Raw genomic sequence first — 17,251 nt, forward strand, 5'->3', positions numbered from 1 at the left:
CTGCCAGAGGAAGTGGAGGAGTCTGGTACAATTACAACATTTAAAAGGCATCTGCTTGGGTATATGAATAGGAAGGGTTTAAGAGGGATTTGGGCCAAACACTGGCAAATGGGACTGGGTTAGATTGGGATGTCTGGTTGGCACAGACAAGTTGGGCCAAAAGGGTCTGTTTCTGTGCTGTATGATGCCACAGTAATAAAAATTAAAATCAACCTCTAACTTTAAATATACTCAGCTTCCACAACCCTTTGGGGTAGAGGATTCTAAAGATTCACAATCCTCCAAGTAAAAGAAATTCTCCTCTGTCCTAAATGGCAATCCCCTCATTTATAAAATGGTGCCTCCTAGTTTTACACTCCCCAACAAATGGGGAAAATATTTCCTGAATGTATCCTGTCTATCCCTTTAATTATTTTGTAGGTTTCACAGAGACCATCTCTCATTTTTTGAAACTCTAGAGAATATAGGCCCAATTTGGCCAATCTTACTTTGTAGGACAGTCTCATCATCCCAGGAACAAGGCGGGCGAACTTTCACTGCACTCTCTCTATGACAATGCCTTTCCTGAGATGAGGAGACCAAAACTGCACATAGTTCTCAAGGTGTGTGATCTAACCAAGATCTTGTACAACTGAAGCAAGACCGCATGACTCCTGTACTCAAATCTGCTTGCAATAAAAGGCGAACATTCTATTAGTCTTCCTAATAGCTTGTTCGACATGTACATAAACATCAGTGACTTATTGAGAAGGGCACTCAAGTCCCTTCGCATATTTACACAATCCAACCTCTCAGCATTAAGGAAATATTCTGCACATCTGCTCTTCCTACCAAAGTGGATAACCTCACATTTTTCCACATTATATTCCATGTGCCAGGTTCTTGGCCACTCACTAAACTTGTCCAAATCTTCCTGAAAACATTTTACTTTTGTATCTGGTAATTTCTAAATATTACATTTGGTCACCACTTCCAAATTGTTGATATATACTTGTGAATAGTTGGGCCCCAAGTACTCATCCTTCAAACACTCCATTAGTGATGTCTACCGAGAATCACCCAGTTATTCATATTTTCTGTCTGTTAACCAATCCTTAAACTATGCCAGTATATTACCTCCTAATTTTTGCTATCCAACCTCCTGTGGGGGACCTTACTAAAAGCTTCTGAAAATCCAAAATATATATCCATCAACTTTGTTGGTAACATCTTCAAAACTCTTCCAAGTTTGTCAAATGCTATTTTTCATGCGCAAATCCACGCTGACTAAATGGTGAGATTGCAAAGCTTAGACACGCAGAGGAATGTGAGCATTTTAGTGATGAATTGCAAAAGGCTACCATGTAGGTACAGCAAGTAACTAGGAAAGTTAACAAATGATAACATTATGGGGGAAAGGGAATACAAAATTAGAAGGTTCTCCTTCAGCTACACAGGGCATTAGTGAAACCATATCCAGAGCAACGTGTACAGTACTGATCTAATTTAAAGTAGCATGGAAATGTGAAATGAGAAGATTTACTAGACTAACTACCTGAAAAGAGTGGGTTATCCTTTGGAGGAAAGGTTGAACAGACTGGGCTTTGTAACGATTGAAAGATAAAATCCAGTGGAGTCTAGAAAGATTCTTGTTAACCAAGGGGATGAAAGGTTATCAAGGGGTAGTAATCAGTCAGTAATTATCTCATTGAATAGAACAGGCTTAAGGAGCACATTCCTGCTCCTAACGTATATGTTCGTATGAAAGATAGTTACCTCCGGCAGCACAGCACTCCCTCACAATGCCAGTGTTCAAGTATCTAGAATGATCAGTGACTTCGTAACTTTCCAAATCAGCCACAAATAGGCTACTCACCAAGCCACAGCAAAAGATTGGGTGGGGGGTGGGAGCAAATTCCACATTTCCATCATGACCTTATGAAACAGTTCAATAGTGGCGATGTACAGCTAGACTACAGGACTGTAAATTGCTTTGGGATCCAAGTACTTTCTCTTGGATGTATAAAGAAAAAGGGCAGCTATTTTGTGTACCTCTAAATGATAACCACCACCAGCTCTCACGTTTGTAGTGATATCGGTTGACACAGTTACCATCCATGACACTGGAGGGATAGGAGAAACAGAACCAACATGCACATGACCTAGGAGAAAGAGGTTAGTCAACTCTGAAACCAAAGTTTGATTTGCATGCTAAATTTGGCCATTCCTAGTGCATGATTGCTATTGGCTGCTGACATCATAAGTCGTACATTGTTGCCAGATATTATGATAAATAGGTTCAAATAGTGTTTGCTGGCACATGGCTTGATTATATATGAAAAAAACTCAACATATCCACATTTCTGGATAGAAGTGTATGATAGGAAATGAAAAAAAAAATCTTTAAAAGCCTGATACAAATTTGCACAACTGAAATCTAAACAGCTTTTCCAATTGTTGGCCTGAGATATCAGGCAGAAACCATTAGAAAGGATGGAATACAATCAGAATCCAGATTAAAACCAGTTTGAAACTGCTGAATAAGCAGCAGCTGATGCGTGGGTGTATGATATAGGCTGCAACTGAGAACATGTAGATTAGCTGAAGGAAGAACCACAAGAAAATTCTTAAAATGAATCTCAAGTTACCAACCTTGAGCGCCCAAGCATTTATTCTTATATGATGAACACAGGTACGTTTTCTCATTGCCAGCTTACCTTGCAGAAGAAACCGTCATACAGACCAGAATGTCCCAGGTTCATTCCTTGGTCTATCATTAGCTGATCTCAGTCAGTACGGACACTACAATAAAAGCAGTAACCCATGGATTTTGTAGTGGTGTTTCTGTTCTGCATAATGCTTGTGGATGGCAAGTTGCAGATGTGTTCATGCACTAGCACACCCAACGTATGGTCTCCCAGGCAAGCTCCTGAAGAATGAGTATCTTGCATCTGATTGTGCCTTGGGATCTGCAATGATTTTCTGGATTAAATGCAGGGGTTTTTTGGGGTCTGGGGAGTCACAGTTGGTACTTTGTTTACCATTTTCCATCTCCTCAAAGAAAATGTATCAGAGAGTGCTTCCAGAATCTTGGCACAATCAGGCAGTTAGAGGCTCTTACAAACGTACAGGTATAGTTTTCGATTGAAAAAAAAGTCACATGGCTTCCTTCATCTGCAGTAATTGTTCCAGTCACTGGGTGAAAATCTTGTCACTCCCTCCCTAACAGCAGTGTGGTTGTACTTACACTACAAGGAATGCAGCAGTTCAAGGCAGCGGCTCACTACCACCTTCTCAAGGCCAATTAGAGATACCAATAAACGCTGGCCTTGGCAGTGCTGCACACATTCTCTGAAAGATGGGCTAGTTGTCAGTCACACAAATGAGCTTGTCATAAAAGATGTGATAAAGCTATAGCATGATACAAATTTGCACAACTGAAATCTAAACAGCTTTTCCAATTGTTGGCCTGAGATATCAAGCAGACACCATTAGAAAGGATGGAATAATGAAGGCAAGTGGACCTGAACTGCTAACGTCCAACAAGTGTGAAACTGAGAAGCCAGATGTCTTTCAGGGGAACTGTTGCAAGAATCGTTAACCTTAACATTTGGGACACAATTCCCATCTGCTTTAATTACTTTTATATTGACAGAGCTCTTACAGCGGAGTTGGTTAGCTCAATTGACTTGGCAACTGGTTTGCGAGCAAAGCGATGCCAACAGTTAGCTTCAATTCCCACAATGAGGTTACCACAAAGGACTTTCCTTCTCAACCTCTCCCCTCACCCGAGGTGTGGTGACCCTCAGGTCAAATCTAATAAGAGCAGCCCTATGGTCTAGTAAGATTATGGTGACTTTACCTTTTACAGTGGAGATTTAATTTTATTTCTAATGTTGTCCCTGTTATTATGAAAATTACTTTTACATAATTAAGTACTTTGAGTGAAACCTTTTGACACGAATGAGCCACGTGACTCAGGTAGCATTCTAAACAAATACTGTAAACTTCTACCATAAACTCAACTGAGCAAACAACCCATTTTAATTCCTATTTTAAAAGAAAGTATGGCTTGCATTCCAGATTTATTAATCACATGCATGATCTGGAAGCGAGTTTCTTCTTATTCTGGGTCAAGCTCCTCATGTCTATGATATATACTTATGCTCCTGGTCCAAGTATTGCTGTTCACTGACAGTCACATGCTATAACCCACCAGATAGCCACAGACACACCCTTAGCAGATTGTAAAGGGAGAAATTCAGAGTTACTGGGCACAATTCACAAACTCACGTTACTCCCTCTCTAAACACCAAGCCGTGTTTTTTTGCAACCTCCAGGTCTACCCTTCCTCTGGCTGCTGATTTTTTTAAGACCAAAACAGTTCCTGTTTGGGGCATAGCAACCTCACGGCTTTCTCGCTTCTAGAAGCCTCAGGCTGGGTCAAAAGTTCAAGCAATGTCTGTAAGCATAGATAAGCATAAAACAAACATCTTGAATTCAGCTTAAAATGAAACTAAAACTACATTAACTTTTAACGTAATCCATAAGAGAGACAGTTGTAATAACATCCCTCAACCACATCACAACTTGTAGCCTCTCCAACACCACCCCCACCACATGCTCCCAAAAAAGCAGCCTTCAGTTACCAACTCTCTGAACACTTCATTTTCTCAAGGTGGATGAAGATTGTGTGGGAAGGCAAAAATTCTTACAGCACCCTCACGAAACATTTATATTACACTTCTCAATCTCAGGGCACCAAGTGCTTTATAGCCATTTAAATATTTGAAGTGCATTTACTGTTGCAATGCAAAAAACAAGGCTGCCAACTCCCACAAGCAGCAACATGATCACCAGATTTACTTACCATGTTGAATTATCGCTAAACGTTGGCCCAGGAGATTAAACAGTGCAGTACTTCTTCAGCATTGCAGTTGTCAGCCTCGATTGTATGCTGGAATAGGACTCAGGCCCACAACCTGAGTCATGCGGGTGCACGTAACTAAACCACATTCAAGCTTGATTTACCAGTTCTCTTTTCTCTGGTCGCCCATACATCACACCTCCAATGCACGCTGTCCTGATACACAGTTTTAAATGTGAACCTTGTCACCAGATCAACTAAGACTAAGCACAGCGTGTGGGACACCATCCCCTACACACAAAAGGAAGGAGTCAGAGACAGATTTTCCAAGACATTGCAAAGCCAACCACAACAACCACCTGTGGCAAGTCTGCTTAAAAAGACAATTGTGCAGCCAAGAGCTGATACAATATTAACATTTTAAACTGCATCAACTGAGGATTACCTAGTTAATTGTTTTTTTTTGTTTTTTATCACAATTGTTTGTTGAGGTACAGCTCCATCATTATTACTCTGATGTGTCATCAGAATTTGAGGGGTATCTTAATAGGTGCTATCATAAGCAATGCTGGCCCTGTCTTCAACCAGCAAAAACAGGCGATTGGGGAAATCTCAGATTATTTTCCTTGCCATTAGCCAAGCATATGGTAGACAATTGCAGTGTCTCATATTGCCTTCCTGGTTGAGATTAACTCAGTCAAAAAAAAAGTGGGTATGGGGGCTGAAACCTACCTGGGCTGCACATTCAATGACAAGACAGTTTTTTAAAACATGATTTTGACTTGCAACCAACTCAACCCCTTTATTCATCAATAGGTAATCTGAAGCCAGAAGTTAATTGCGCCTTCAAGGATTTGCACTTTGATTGTGCCTTACAGAGCATCAATATGGTCCAAAGCACTTTCTATCTAATAGTGGTGTGTTGTATACATTGGAATTGCAGTTGTGTTCACAGAGCAAGGTTCTACAATAAGAGTATAATAGTACAGAAGTTCTGTCAGTGGTATGGAGTGATAGATATTAGCCAGGACACCAACAGGATCTCTCCTTCAAAATAGCACCGATGGATATTTTGCATTCACCCAAAGGCAGATGGAGTATTGGTTTAATTGCTTAGCTGAAAAGAAAGAACCATTGACAGTTCAGCATTCCATCAGAACTGCACAAGAGCAGGCAGCTTAGCTCCAAGTCTTTAGAGGTGGACTTTACTCCACAGTCTACAGCTTTGAAAGGCTGGTGCACTACCATCTGAGCCACAATGGACTCCTGTATCATTTTGTATGAGTTACTGCAGTGTAGAAATTGAGTTCAACAACAAATCCTTAAGTTCATTGATATTGATCGTACTGCAGAGATGATATTATTTTTTAAAACCCTTTTATTACACACAGCTACACAATACTTTTGGATAGCCAATGTTTGGTGCAAGGGATTAGTTCCATTGCAACTGGTTTAATAAGCTGCGAATTGGAACCTGGGCTTACAGCAAATCAAATGAGATATCACAATTTACCATTATTCATCCAAATGTTGGGTGAACAGTTAGCTAAAAAGCAAGCAAGCACAGACATTGTTGGTAACATATTTCAACTTTATTCACTAGCTCTGGAAAGCTTTGTACCACATCACTGATAATCCACAACACAACAAGCAACACATTTCTTAATAGTTACTTAGAATAAAACATTTTATTTCCACTTTTCTAAGCTTCAATTCAAATGTTCCAATACCAAGAACTGGGAGATAGGGGCGGTGGTGGGGAAAATACTGGATCTCTCCAAAACCCTTGTATCGAATTCATGAACTTTTATAGAGTGGCCTGTTACAAATAAATAGAAGTGACTTCAATTCTTTGCAGGGGATGAAAACCTGACAGGTTTATGTAGCAGTGCAAACTGCTAGATGCAGATTTCTGTTGAATTCTTCCAAACAGGATAAAAGTTTCCCAAATTACTTTGTTGGTAAATGCAGCACTTCAAGGTGTCATACAAACCAGGAAGTGTCAAGTTCAACTTCTGAGTTATCTATTAGCCAGTCTCTGGAGGGATGTTACAAAATGGGTCAACCTCCCAAGCTTAAGACAGAAAAGTCAACCCTGACTCCCACTTCCAATAACTCCTACTAGAAGTACACATGTATGGACAAGAACAGATAGAATTGGGCCAAACAGGATGCTTTTGATGATCAATATCATCTCCTGGCACTCCGTGACAAAGGTCAAATGGCCACTTAAGCCATTGGTGGGAGGCCAACTGGTACACACCTGCGAGGAACCAAAATGTTGAGAAAGTGGAGAAAGCATACAAAGAAAACTAACACTAATTTAGTGTTTCGGGTTTGCTTAACTCATACTGAGATGATCAATAATGTTCAAAATTTCAATGTTTATAATACAACTTTTCAAAGGCAGTTTCTTTCCTCATTTTACCTAGTTCTGTGCAGCAACCACAGGTTTATTCCTTGTTCATGGAATCATTACCAAAATGCTAGCAGGTTAAGCTGAGGCAGGAAGTGGCACTGGAAGATCGGTAACAGGAAAGATTGTAAAGCTAAACAACTACAAAAATATAATCTACGGAATATGGTCTTAGTTATATTGTGGTAAATTGTTACTAAATATTCAAGGTTTTGGTTTTCTACCCCTCTTCTTTCCAAGTATCTAGATGAATGAACAAATATTTGAAAGAAAAAAAGTGCACATCTGTTACGGTATCCACTGATAACGCCAGTTATATATTTTGTCAATTATTTCTGGTGATTTTCTCCCAAACTCCCCTGGTACCTTAATAGGTAAATATCAAAAGTGTGGTACAGAGTTCTTAAAAAGTTCCCAGATTTAATGTTCATTCCCTTGCAACCTGTGTTAACCCATCTAGAATGGGCCAGCAGTAGGAGAACTACAATTAACCAATGCTGCTGGGCTAGGGAATGAGTAACTCTTGCAGGAAGGCCACAGGTGGATGCAGTAAGAGCACAAGATTCCTAGGTTGAATGCTCTTCGCCAATCACCTTGGCTCACATATCCAGTACCAGAGGCTGCCAGCACTTTGGGAATCATACGCTATTAGCTTCCGAATAATACAAAGCAACTGGATTTATTAAAAGCATTGTTCGCCTGCATCAAAACCTAACCCTTTAAGCTAAGCCTTTGCACTGGCAAAAGCCTGTTGTACCTTTTCCCAGGTCAGGGAAATTGATCCTCCAGAATTCCTGTCTTTCCTTGGAGAATTAAAGCCATCTTCTAATGGCCCAAGGGTCAGAGTCAGCAGCCTTTAATCTAATGCCACATTATTGCAGCAATAAGTTTCACCCATTTTAAGACTGGATTGGTCCCAAGTTTAAAGTATGCTTATTGAAAGCATTAGTAACTCTATCAACACAAGCTTCAGTACGGATGACCTAATAAAGAGTTTAAATAAAAGTAGCAGGTTGAGGCAAGTACTCTATTGTTATGCATGTAGATGGGATAATACATGCACTCTGAACGGTCACAGAACCTGAAGCAATGACAGTGCTTCAGAAACCAGGAAACAACCATGCAAAACTAATCTGGCAGGCTGGAATGACAAGAAAGCCCAAATAACCATTCACAGGCCCTCTACAAGGAGCTCCTTGCTGCTGATTTACAATCAATAAGTGATTCAAAACAAACAGAATTCATTGCTCACGTCAGGCCTATATGCAACACTTGCATCACCTCTTGGCATTTAGCCAGAGACCACTTAAATGTTTTTAAAAGGGTGATCTATATTAAGTATTGAAGACATTCAAACAGAACTCCAGTCAAAAAACAAGACTGCAAATCAGATAGATGCACTGCGAAATTTACACTGATTGCCAGCTGCCACTTTATCGTCACATCTAAGTAGTTTGTTAACTCTACATTCTGTGTATATCATTCCAGATTACTTTCCTAAACGTACACCCAAAATATATACAATATTGTAAAAAAAGTTAAAATGGCAATGACAAGAACTAAAAGCGTGGAAAGTCCCAAACCATACAGTATTGGCAGCTTTCATGAATAAATTTCAATCCTTAATTGGGTCATAAAAATAAATTGTCTAGTAATTAAAAAATTGGGGAAGTTGATTTTGGCATTTCTCTAGAATGGGCAATTACTTATAAAGTATATAAAATATGGCTTTTAACCCTTAGCCAATACATTAACTAGCAACCTCATTACAAGCACTGAATTTAGTTGTCTGCAGACATCTGCCTCTATTTCATGAGAAAGTTTGAGATGGCTGTCAGCATGTGAGGACAAAAACATTACCTCATATTGTTGGAGCAGAGAATCTCTGCAGCTTCTAAAGGTTTCTCTTGCCAACATCCCCAAAGTATTGCCATTTGGCAGCAAGACCACCAATGCCACAGCCCATTTCAAACCCATCTGTAGTTAATGCATCACGTTGACTGGAATTTTTAATCTAATGTGAATCCAAAATACTGCAATTCACCCTTGAAATTATCTCCATTACCTGAATAGAGAAAGTTGGCGATAGACATCGTCATGTTTCTTATATATCCAATCAATGATTTCAGTGGTCAAGGGACCTCTTTTCCCCAACTGCACATGCCCATTTTAGTGCCACCTGGCAAGTGTGCAGTCCTATACCATATACATTTGCATTCAATGTAGTTAGACAGCTCAAGATAGAATTGCATTCATATTGCGCCTCATTTCCAAAACGTCCCAAAGAATGCCATGGAGATTGAATTACGTTGAAGCACAATGGCTGGTCTGTGGGTAAATTTTCGATAATTCATAGCGATGCTTGCTGTCCACGTACAGGGAATGCCGCACAACTCTGAAATTATACTGATGGCAACAAGATAGTGAACAAATCAAAGATGAACACAGGTTAACGGCACCATTCAAGTCTAAGTTCAAACCAGTATTGCATCATTAATTTTATATCAGTGAAAGCACAGTCAGCACTTCATGAGGAAAATGCTTTGATCATTTTCTTTCAGCACTTTTGAACAACACAAAAATGATTTTTTATTAAAGCCTTTGGAGAAATGCTCACCAGATGGGAGACATACAAGAAGCAATTATTCCCATGTTGTCAATGGGAGCAAGCACAATTTTAAACAAAAATCAGAAGTGCAGCAGTATCCCAGAAAGGATTACTTCTACTTTAACGTTCCCAATCAATAATGCATCTTACTCCCCTCATTAAGTGTCTCTCAGTTTGAATACAACAAAAAGGGGGCAGGAGTTGCTTTGAACACATTTGCTGCAGCAAACACTGGATTTTTCTCCTCCTAATGAAAGGACGAGACGATGATCAGGCCTTTCGACACAGCAAATCCCCTAGTCCAGATCAAGCACGCAACGACAGATGCAGTACACAGACAATGTTCTGAAGTCACGTAGTCTGGCAGTGAAGACCCAATGCAGTCCCAAACAGCATTTATTCCATACCTCAGTATCAAGACTTAGGAATGATATTTTTGGAAAAATATTCCCTCCATTTCTAATAAAACTAACAGTGTGAAAGGCAGCATGAGTACCAGCATGGGTGATGTTGTCTTATTGTATGACCCTTGGTCTCTTTAAGATGCGAGCCTGTATTATCTGGTAGTTATTTGGTGTGGATATCTTGTGTCGGTATGGAACAATGACTCTCCCAGTATTCTTGGTAGCATACAACAGTTATTCCTATAAACCCAATTCCAAACCCTCCAGCTCCTCCACCAGCAGTTTTCGGCGGCTCAGCTTGTCCAGCTGCTCTTTCGTCGCCTGTTTAATCTCACCAGAGTCTAGTTTTTGCTGCAGTTCATCAATTTGGCGCAGTTTCTTTTTAAGATTTTTTACCTTCTTTGCCTTCTCTACTCCATCGTGATCGCCTTGCAATGCAACAGCCTGAGAGTTCGGACTGCTGCCACCGCCGCCACCAATGGTGGTTTTCTGCAATGTTTGGCTCAGCTCATCGGCGTCGGCGGTGCCGTCACTTTCCTGCTGCTGTTTGCGCTTCTCTTTGCGCTTGAGGTTGCGTTTAGCTGACTTGGATAACCCAGCCAGCTCTCCGTCGTGCTTTGACTGTTGCTGCTTGCTTTTGGCGGTTTCGTCTGGGTTAAGGCCAGGTGGCAGGTCGGGTTTGCTTTTGAAAAACTTCACATACTTGTTTTCGTACCTGCACACAACAAATACAGATAATAACAGGCCATGCGAAGTGGGATATAATCAGAACCACGTTATCACAAACAGTTTATTTTCTCTGATTCTTCTCTTTTCCTGACTCTTGCTGGGCTACTACTCCATGTACACTAGTCACCTTTTGGTATCTCACTGAAGTAACTGCTCTGTGCCTGAACTAAGTGTGCCAACCATAAAAGGGAACTAAGAGCCAAACCTGATCCTGTCATCCTCATCTGATCTTCAAGCACATTAGTGCCATATCAATCCCAAAACCTAACCTCCACCTCTCCCCCACCCTCATCCAAATGTGCTGAAGCAGTCAGGCGTGAAAGCGACTGACCCATTGGTCTAACACTTCCATAAGATGTGCATCGCTTGCAAGTCCAATATTTATTCCCCTTCCCTAAATGCCCTTGAGAATGAGAGCACTATCAGGGCCAAATGTCTACATTCAAGACCAAAGTAAAGCATACTGCATGTTCTGGATAACATGTCCTCCTGCCTTGATGGAGAACACTTTTATCCTTCAGAGTGTTGTGACACTGATGAATATAGGATCAGGACTGGCTGTAATGCCTTGGCAGCCAAACAGCTATTAACACTGACAGAAACGACAAAGAATAGTCATTGGGACGAGAGATTGAGGCTGGGTGATACCTGATGAACTAGATCCCATTCAAATTAGAGCCTGTGAAAGAGGGTGCCTGGAGGGAAAAGGGAAGAAAAGAGAAGGAGAATAAGTAATTTTATGGATGGCAGAGGAAAGGGGCTTTATTTTCAGACAGGCACATCCAGCCTTCAGGGGGTGTAACAGCCAGTGTACAACATGTCTGCTCCTGCAAATGGAATACGATCTCAATTACTGCATATCAGCTGGGATACCAGCGCAACTAACAGAGATACCCCTCAAATTTGACTCTGGTTAGTGGGAACACAGCACTGTTTGATGTTAACAGCCAATATATTTCCTCCTATTTATGCATAAAAAGGTCAGTCTTTCACTGGGTTATAAGTGTGACCATGACTGTCAAGGAATATGGAAACAAAACTCCTTTCATAAAAGACTGCTCAAAAGTATGAGAATTATCCATTAACATCCCCCAGAAATTGCAAGTTAGTTACAAAAGAAAATGTAGCTAATTATGCACCAGCCTGGAGATGGCAAAGTGTAAATAAGCCATTTTGCTCCATCTTGTTTGAGCTACATCACAAAGCAGTGAAAATTAGTTGAACAATCATAAAGTCAATCTAACAGGTGCTCTTGCAACAGCTATTTGGCAGTTTGCTGAAAATCCCAAAATCTAGAATGCCATGGGACAGTATCTTAAAACACACTGTTGCTTTTAGGCTGGAAGAGGCAAACTGTAATAAAATCCTGCTTGCACTGTGCTATCTTAACTTCACTGATCACAAAATGGAGTATGGGAGTTGGGAGGTCATGTTGTGGCTGTACAGGACATTCGTTAGGCCACTTTTAGAATGCTGCATACAATTCTGGTCTTCTTGCTATAGGAAAAATATTGTTAAACTTGAGAGGGTGCAGAAAAGGTTTACAAGGATGCTGCCAGGACTGGAGGATTTGAGTTATAGGGAGAAGCTGAATGGATTGGGACTATTTTCCCTGGAGTGGCTATTTTCCCTTATACAGGTTTATAAAATCATGAGGGGCATGGATAGGATGAATAGCCAAGGTCTTTTTCCTCACTTTTTTTTTTGGGGGGGGGGGGGTCCAAAACCAGAGGGCATAGGTTTACGGTGACAGGGGAAAGATTTAAAAAGGACCTGAGGGGCAACATTTTCGACAGAGCGTGGTGTGTGTATGGAATGAGCTGCCAGAGAAAGTGATGGAGGCAGATACAATTACAACATTTAAAAGGCATCTGGATAGGTATATGAATAGGAAGGGTTGCTAGGGCTATGGGCCAAATGCTAGCAAGTGGGACTAGGTCAGACTGGGACGTGTGGTCAGCATGTACAAGTAGGACCGAAGGGCCTGTTTCTGTGCTGTACTAATCTCTCTCTCTCTCTCTCTCTCTCAAGACTGGTTCACAAACAGCAAAGTGTCTACACAACGAATAGCTACTGCAAATTACTGATTATGGGGCATTAATTTAATAATGATTTCTTCACACAAGTTTTGCGCCACTCTCGGATAATCTTTTGTAGTTAGCTAACAGTTTTGTCTTTGGCACATGAAAATGTAGATAAAGCAAACTGGCCCATCAACAAGTACAAATGAATTACTTGTCTATGCTAAGCACTGAGCAATCTTGCACTTCAGTGTAACACGAAGAAGCAGAGTTTTGCCGATTATCGATGAACTTGTGTAGCATGAGAAAGGGAGCATTTTACACAATCAGGCAATGTGCGCATCAGCTGAACAGTCACCATAGCAGTGACTGAAATGAATAAATCCAGACACGTGTGGGGGCTGGGATGGCATTGACAGAATATGAAATTAAACATCTCCAAATTATGCAGTTACTTTTGCGCATGCAATATTGCGAGCAGAACAAATGGGTTAGGGGTGGCAATATCAAAGACAAGAGAAGGAAATTAAAGCATATTGTTCTTGTTACTTAGGAGAACTGAGGTGAAACAGTAGATCAAGGTTGAAAAAGAATGAAGTGGATTGGTCGAGCTCCAAAAAGTGAACTGAACTTTTCATCCTAGCATGAAGTTTCACAGCACTAAAATTCAGGCTGTTTATTAGGGCTGATGAAAGGATGGATGATAGAATGACAGGAACAAATATTAAAACTAAAACGGAAGATGGAAAGTTTAAAAACAAGTTGAGCTCAAATATTAAAAGTCACAAACAAACAGTCTCAGAAATTCTAAGAGGTGATGCACTTGTAGATGACACTGTCAATGTAATGTTACATGACAAATAAGAAACCATCACATCCAAACAATATTTCAAGTGAATTCTCAAAATCAGCACAAAGTAGCAGGACAGGAACATTAGAAGTCTGTTGACTTTCCCAATAAAAGCAAGAATGTCAACAGTTATAGGTGGGATAATTTCAGCCAAAGGTCGTCCTCCACTGCCTGTACTGCACACAAAACAAAAAACTTTTCACAGCACCTAGGTGCATGTGACAATAAATCAAATCCAATCTGGTGCAATCCCCCCTCCCTTTCATGAGGATCTCTCCTACCTTCCAGCATCCAGCCTCTTCTCAACACCCCTCCCTAAACTATAAATGGCAACACAACTTGTCCTCAAAATGCTACTCACTTACCAATGACAAAACTTCCCTACTCCTCCCCACTTACTGCATTGCCTGTTCCAAACTGGCTACCAATCCATCCCGTACACTTCTTGTAGTCCTAGAAAAGTTCCCTTTAGCCCACTTCATCTTCCTATTTACATTAGATGCCCAAAAACTTTTCCTAATCACACCAACCCCTTGTCCTGATGGATGACTAAGGAATGACAGCATAATTCTCAAAACTGATTTAAATCCTCTTGTTCAGCATAACAGCCAAACCAATGGCTGAAGTGTCCAGCCATTATCATTCTGTCACCAAAGGCTTTGATCAAAGGACTTCAAAAGGCAGAGACCCATTCTAGTGGTCATTATCCATTCTATTGTACTCCTCTACTCTACCATTTTTTTCACCACCCTCATCCTACTCAACCTCCTCCATTTCCCCAACCACCTTTTACCTTCCACCACCCCTACCCTGCCCAAAACAGTTCCACTATACCCCATCTTCTAACGCAGCTCAATCTGAAAAACGTAACTATGCCTTGACACCTGCAATGCTAACAGAGACACCAGAAAATTTGATAAAAATAATGAAAAAAGCAAGGAGAAAACTGGAAACATCATGACCAATTACAAATACAAACTTTGGAAGACTATTTATAGGGGAAGAAGAAATGACTTGTGATGAATCCCTGTATTTCTTGCTAACCTTCAGGGCTTCCAACATGCTAACTGGTTTTATTAACATTCAAAATCGTTTAAGTTTTCACAACAGAGTGCGTGTGAACTCAAAGCCACCTGCTGGGACAGTTTTTAAAAAATAGCCCTTTGCACATCACAATGAAAAGCCAAATCTATTTCATCAATCTGCTACAAAATGCAGTAGGTGGGTGTGCTGCAATTTAGCAATACTTAGAACTTTACTTTCCTTGGTGCCAAATGATGATGTTTTCCTATTTAAAAGAAAACGCAAACCTTAGCATTGACATTTTGCCGAAAGCCATAATTAAAGTTACTTTGCGCACTGAGCGAACTCGGGAACCAGAAGGTGTGCAATACATGTTGGAGCAGTCTTTATCGCTCTCGTGATACCTTTCATGAGGTAGCAGATATGCCCCTGCAAATGTAATGCCTGTTGAGTAAAATAACATTCTTTCAATTTTTGCGTTGCCATTTTGCACAAAATTACACATGCCGTGAGCTGAACATAAGGTCTCCCAGTGGGCCAAGAAACATTAAGGTTTATTACAAGTTCATCCTGATTAGAACTTCATTCACAAGGGTTAAAAACAACCATTCACTGGCGAGTGGAACTTTCAAAATTGGGGACTGAGATAGTTAAGGTACCCCTTGGTAGCAGCAACCACGATATGACTGGAATTTACATCAGTTTGAAAGGGTTAAAAAGTTCTTCAAGACCAGTATTTCAAAATCTTAAATAAAGGGCAACTATGTGGACATGAAAGGTGAACTGAACTGGGATCTAGGCTAGGAAATAGATCATTGACAGACAGTTAGGGGAATTTTTCAGAATACTTGAAATAAGTACATCCCCGCTATAAAGGGAAATTCTAAGGGGAGGACCCATCATCTGCAGTTAACTAAAAACGTTAAAGAAACCATCAAACTTAAGAAAAATACATATACTTGCACAAAGATGAGTGGCAGGTTACATAATTCAGCAGAATATTAACATGGCAAAGGATGACTAAAAGATTAATTTGGAGAAAGAAAAAGAAAGAGGAAAGTAGCTAGAACTGTAAAACAAATGGCAAGATTTTCTGCCGGTATTTAAAAGGGGAAAGAGTAAAATTAGTGTTGGTCCTCGAAGCGAGAATGCAGAATTAATAGTAGATAATAATAAAATGGTTGAGATGGAAGGGGAGAGGAGCTTGGTGAAATTACAATCAACAAGGAAGCAATACCAAGCAAATTGATCAAGCTGCGGCTGATAAGGCCTTGAAACCTGATGCATTGCAGCTTTGGATCTTAAGAGGTGGCTAATGAGGAGTAGACGCACTAGTGTTAATTTTCTAAACTTAGTCTGATTCTGGAAAGCATCAAATATAGCTCTGCTATTCGAAGGGGAGCAGAAAACAGGAAAATTTAAGCCAGTTAGCTTAATGGCTGCCCTGGGAATGGTGTTAGAAGCAATTATCAAGGTCATTATAGCTGGGCACTTAAAAAAAAACCTCAACATAATCAGGAAGCGTCAGTAAGGTTTTATGAAAGGGTAATCACCAATTTATTGGAATTCTTTAAAGTACAAGATATACTGTGGATAAAGGAGGGGCTGCAGATGTACTGTAATTGGATTTCCAGAAGGCATTTGAGAAGGAGCCACAAAGAAGGTTGTTGAGCAATGGAGGAGCTCATGGTGTGGAGGACAACATATTAGAAGATTGGCTGGCAGAAAACAGTGTGCACAAATGGCACTTTCTCCAATTGGTAGGATATGAGCATAGCCCAATATGGTCTCAGCTTTACACAACTTGTGTCAATAACTCTGATTAGGGGAGCAAAGGCATGGTAACTAAATTTGCAGGTAAAGACAGGATGGAGACTATATTGTGAAGCAGACAAGTAGGTTGAGTGAGTAAGCAAAAATCTGGCGTTGAAGTACAATGTAGGAAAACGTGAAGTTATTCACTTTAGCAGGAAAAATACAGAGAGAACGTACGTAGAGAACGACTTCAGAATTCCAAGGTGTAGAGAGATCTAGTCCTAATACAAACATCATAAAGTGCACAGGTATAGCAAGTGATTAAGGCTAAGGGAATGCTAGCCTTTGTTATGAGAGGAGTTGAATGTAAAAGGGTATGCTTTGGTTACGTAGGGCACTGGTAAGACATCTTGAATGCGGTGTGTTGTTTTAAATTTCCTTATTTAAGGATGGATGTCAATGCATTGGAGGTGATTCAGAGTAGGTTCACTAGATTGATCCCTGGAAAAGCAGACTGTCTTATCAGGAAAGGCTAGACAGACTGGGCTTATTTCCATTGGAGTTTAGAAGTGCAAGAGGTGACTTGATTAAGCACATGA

At 40.4% G+C, this 17,251-nt stretch overlaps 1 protein-coding gene across 2 annotated transcripts; it reads right to left on the minus strand.

The window, feature by feature from the left end:
- Positions 1-6,419: 6,419 nt before the first annotated feature.
- Positions 6,420-15,523, minus strand: pym1 (PYM homolog 1, exon junction complex associated factor). 2 transcript variants are annotated; one of them, XM_048618975.1, is made up of 2 exons: positions 15,302-15,523; positions 6,420-10,989 (listed from the first exon to the last, which is right to left on the minus strand). In XM_048618975.1, the coding sequence occupies exons 1-2, from the start codon at positions 15,400-15,402 to the stop codon at positions 10,515-10,517; spliced, it is 576 nt and encodes a 191-aa protein (XP_048474932.1). In that variant the 5' UTR covers positions 15,403-15,523; the 3' UTR covers positions 6,420-10,514. The 2 variants fall into 2 exon arrangements, with proteins under 2 accessions (XP_048474932.1, XP_048474933.1); XM_048618976.1 differs by lacking the exon at positions 15,302-15,523 and adding an exon at positions 15,185-15,283.
- Between the last annotated feature and the right edge of the window lie 1,728 nt (positions 15,524-17,251).

This window comes from Rhincodon typus, chromosome 41 (assembly GCF_021869965.1).
Source record: "Rhincodon typus isolate 14 chromosome 41, sRhiTyp1.1, whole genome shotgun sequence".
In the NCBI taxonomy this organism is placed as follows: domain Eukaryota; kingdom Metazoa; phylum Chordata; class Chondrichthyes; order Orectolobiformes; family Rhincodontidae; genus Rhincodon; species Rhincodon typus.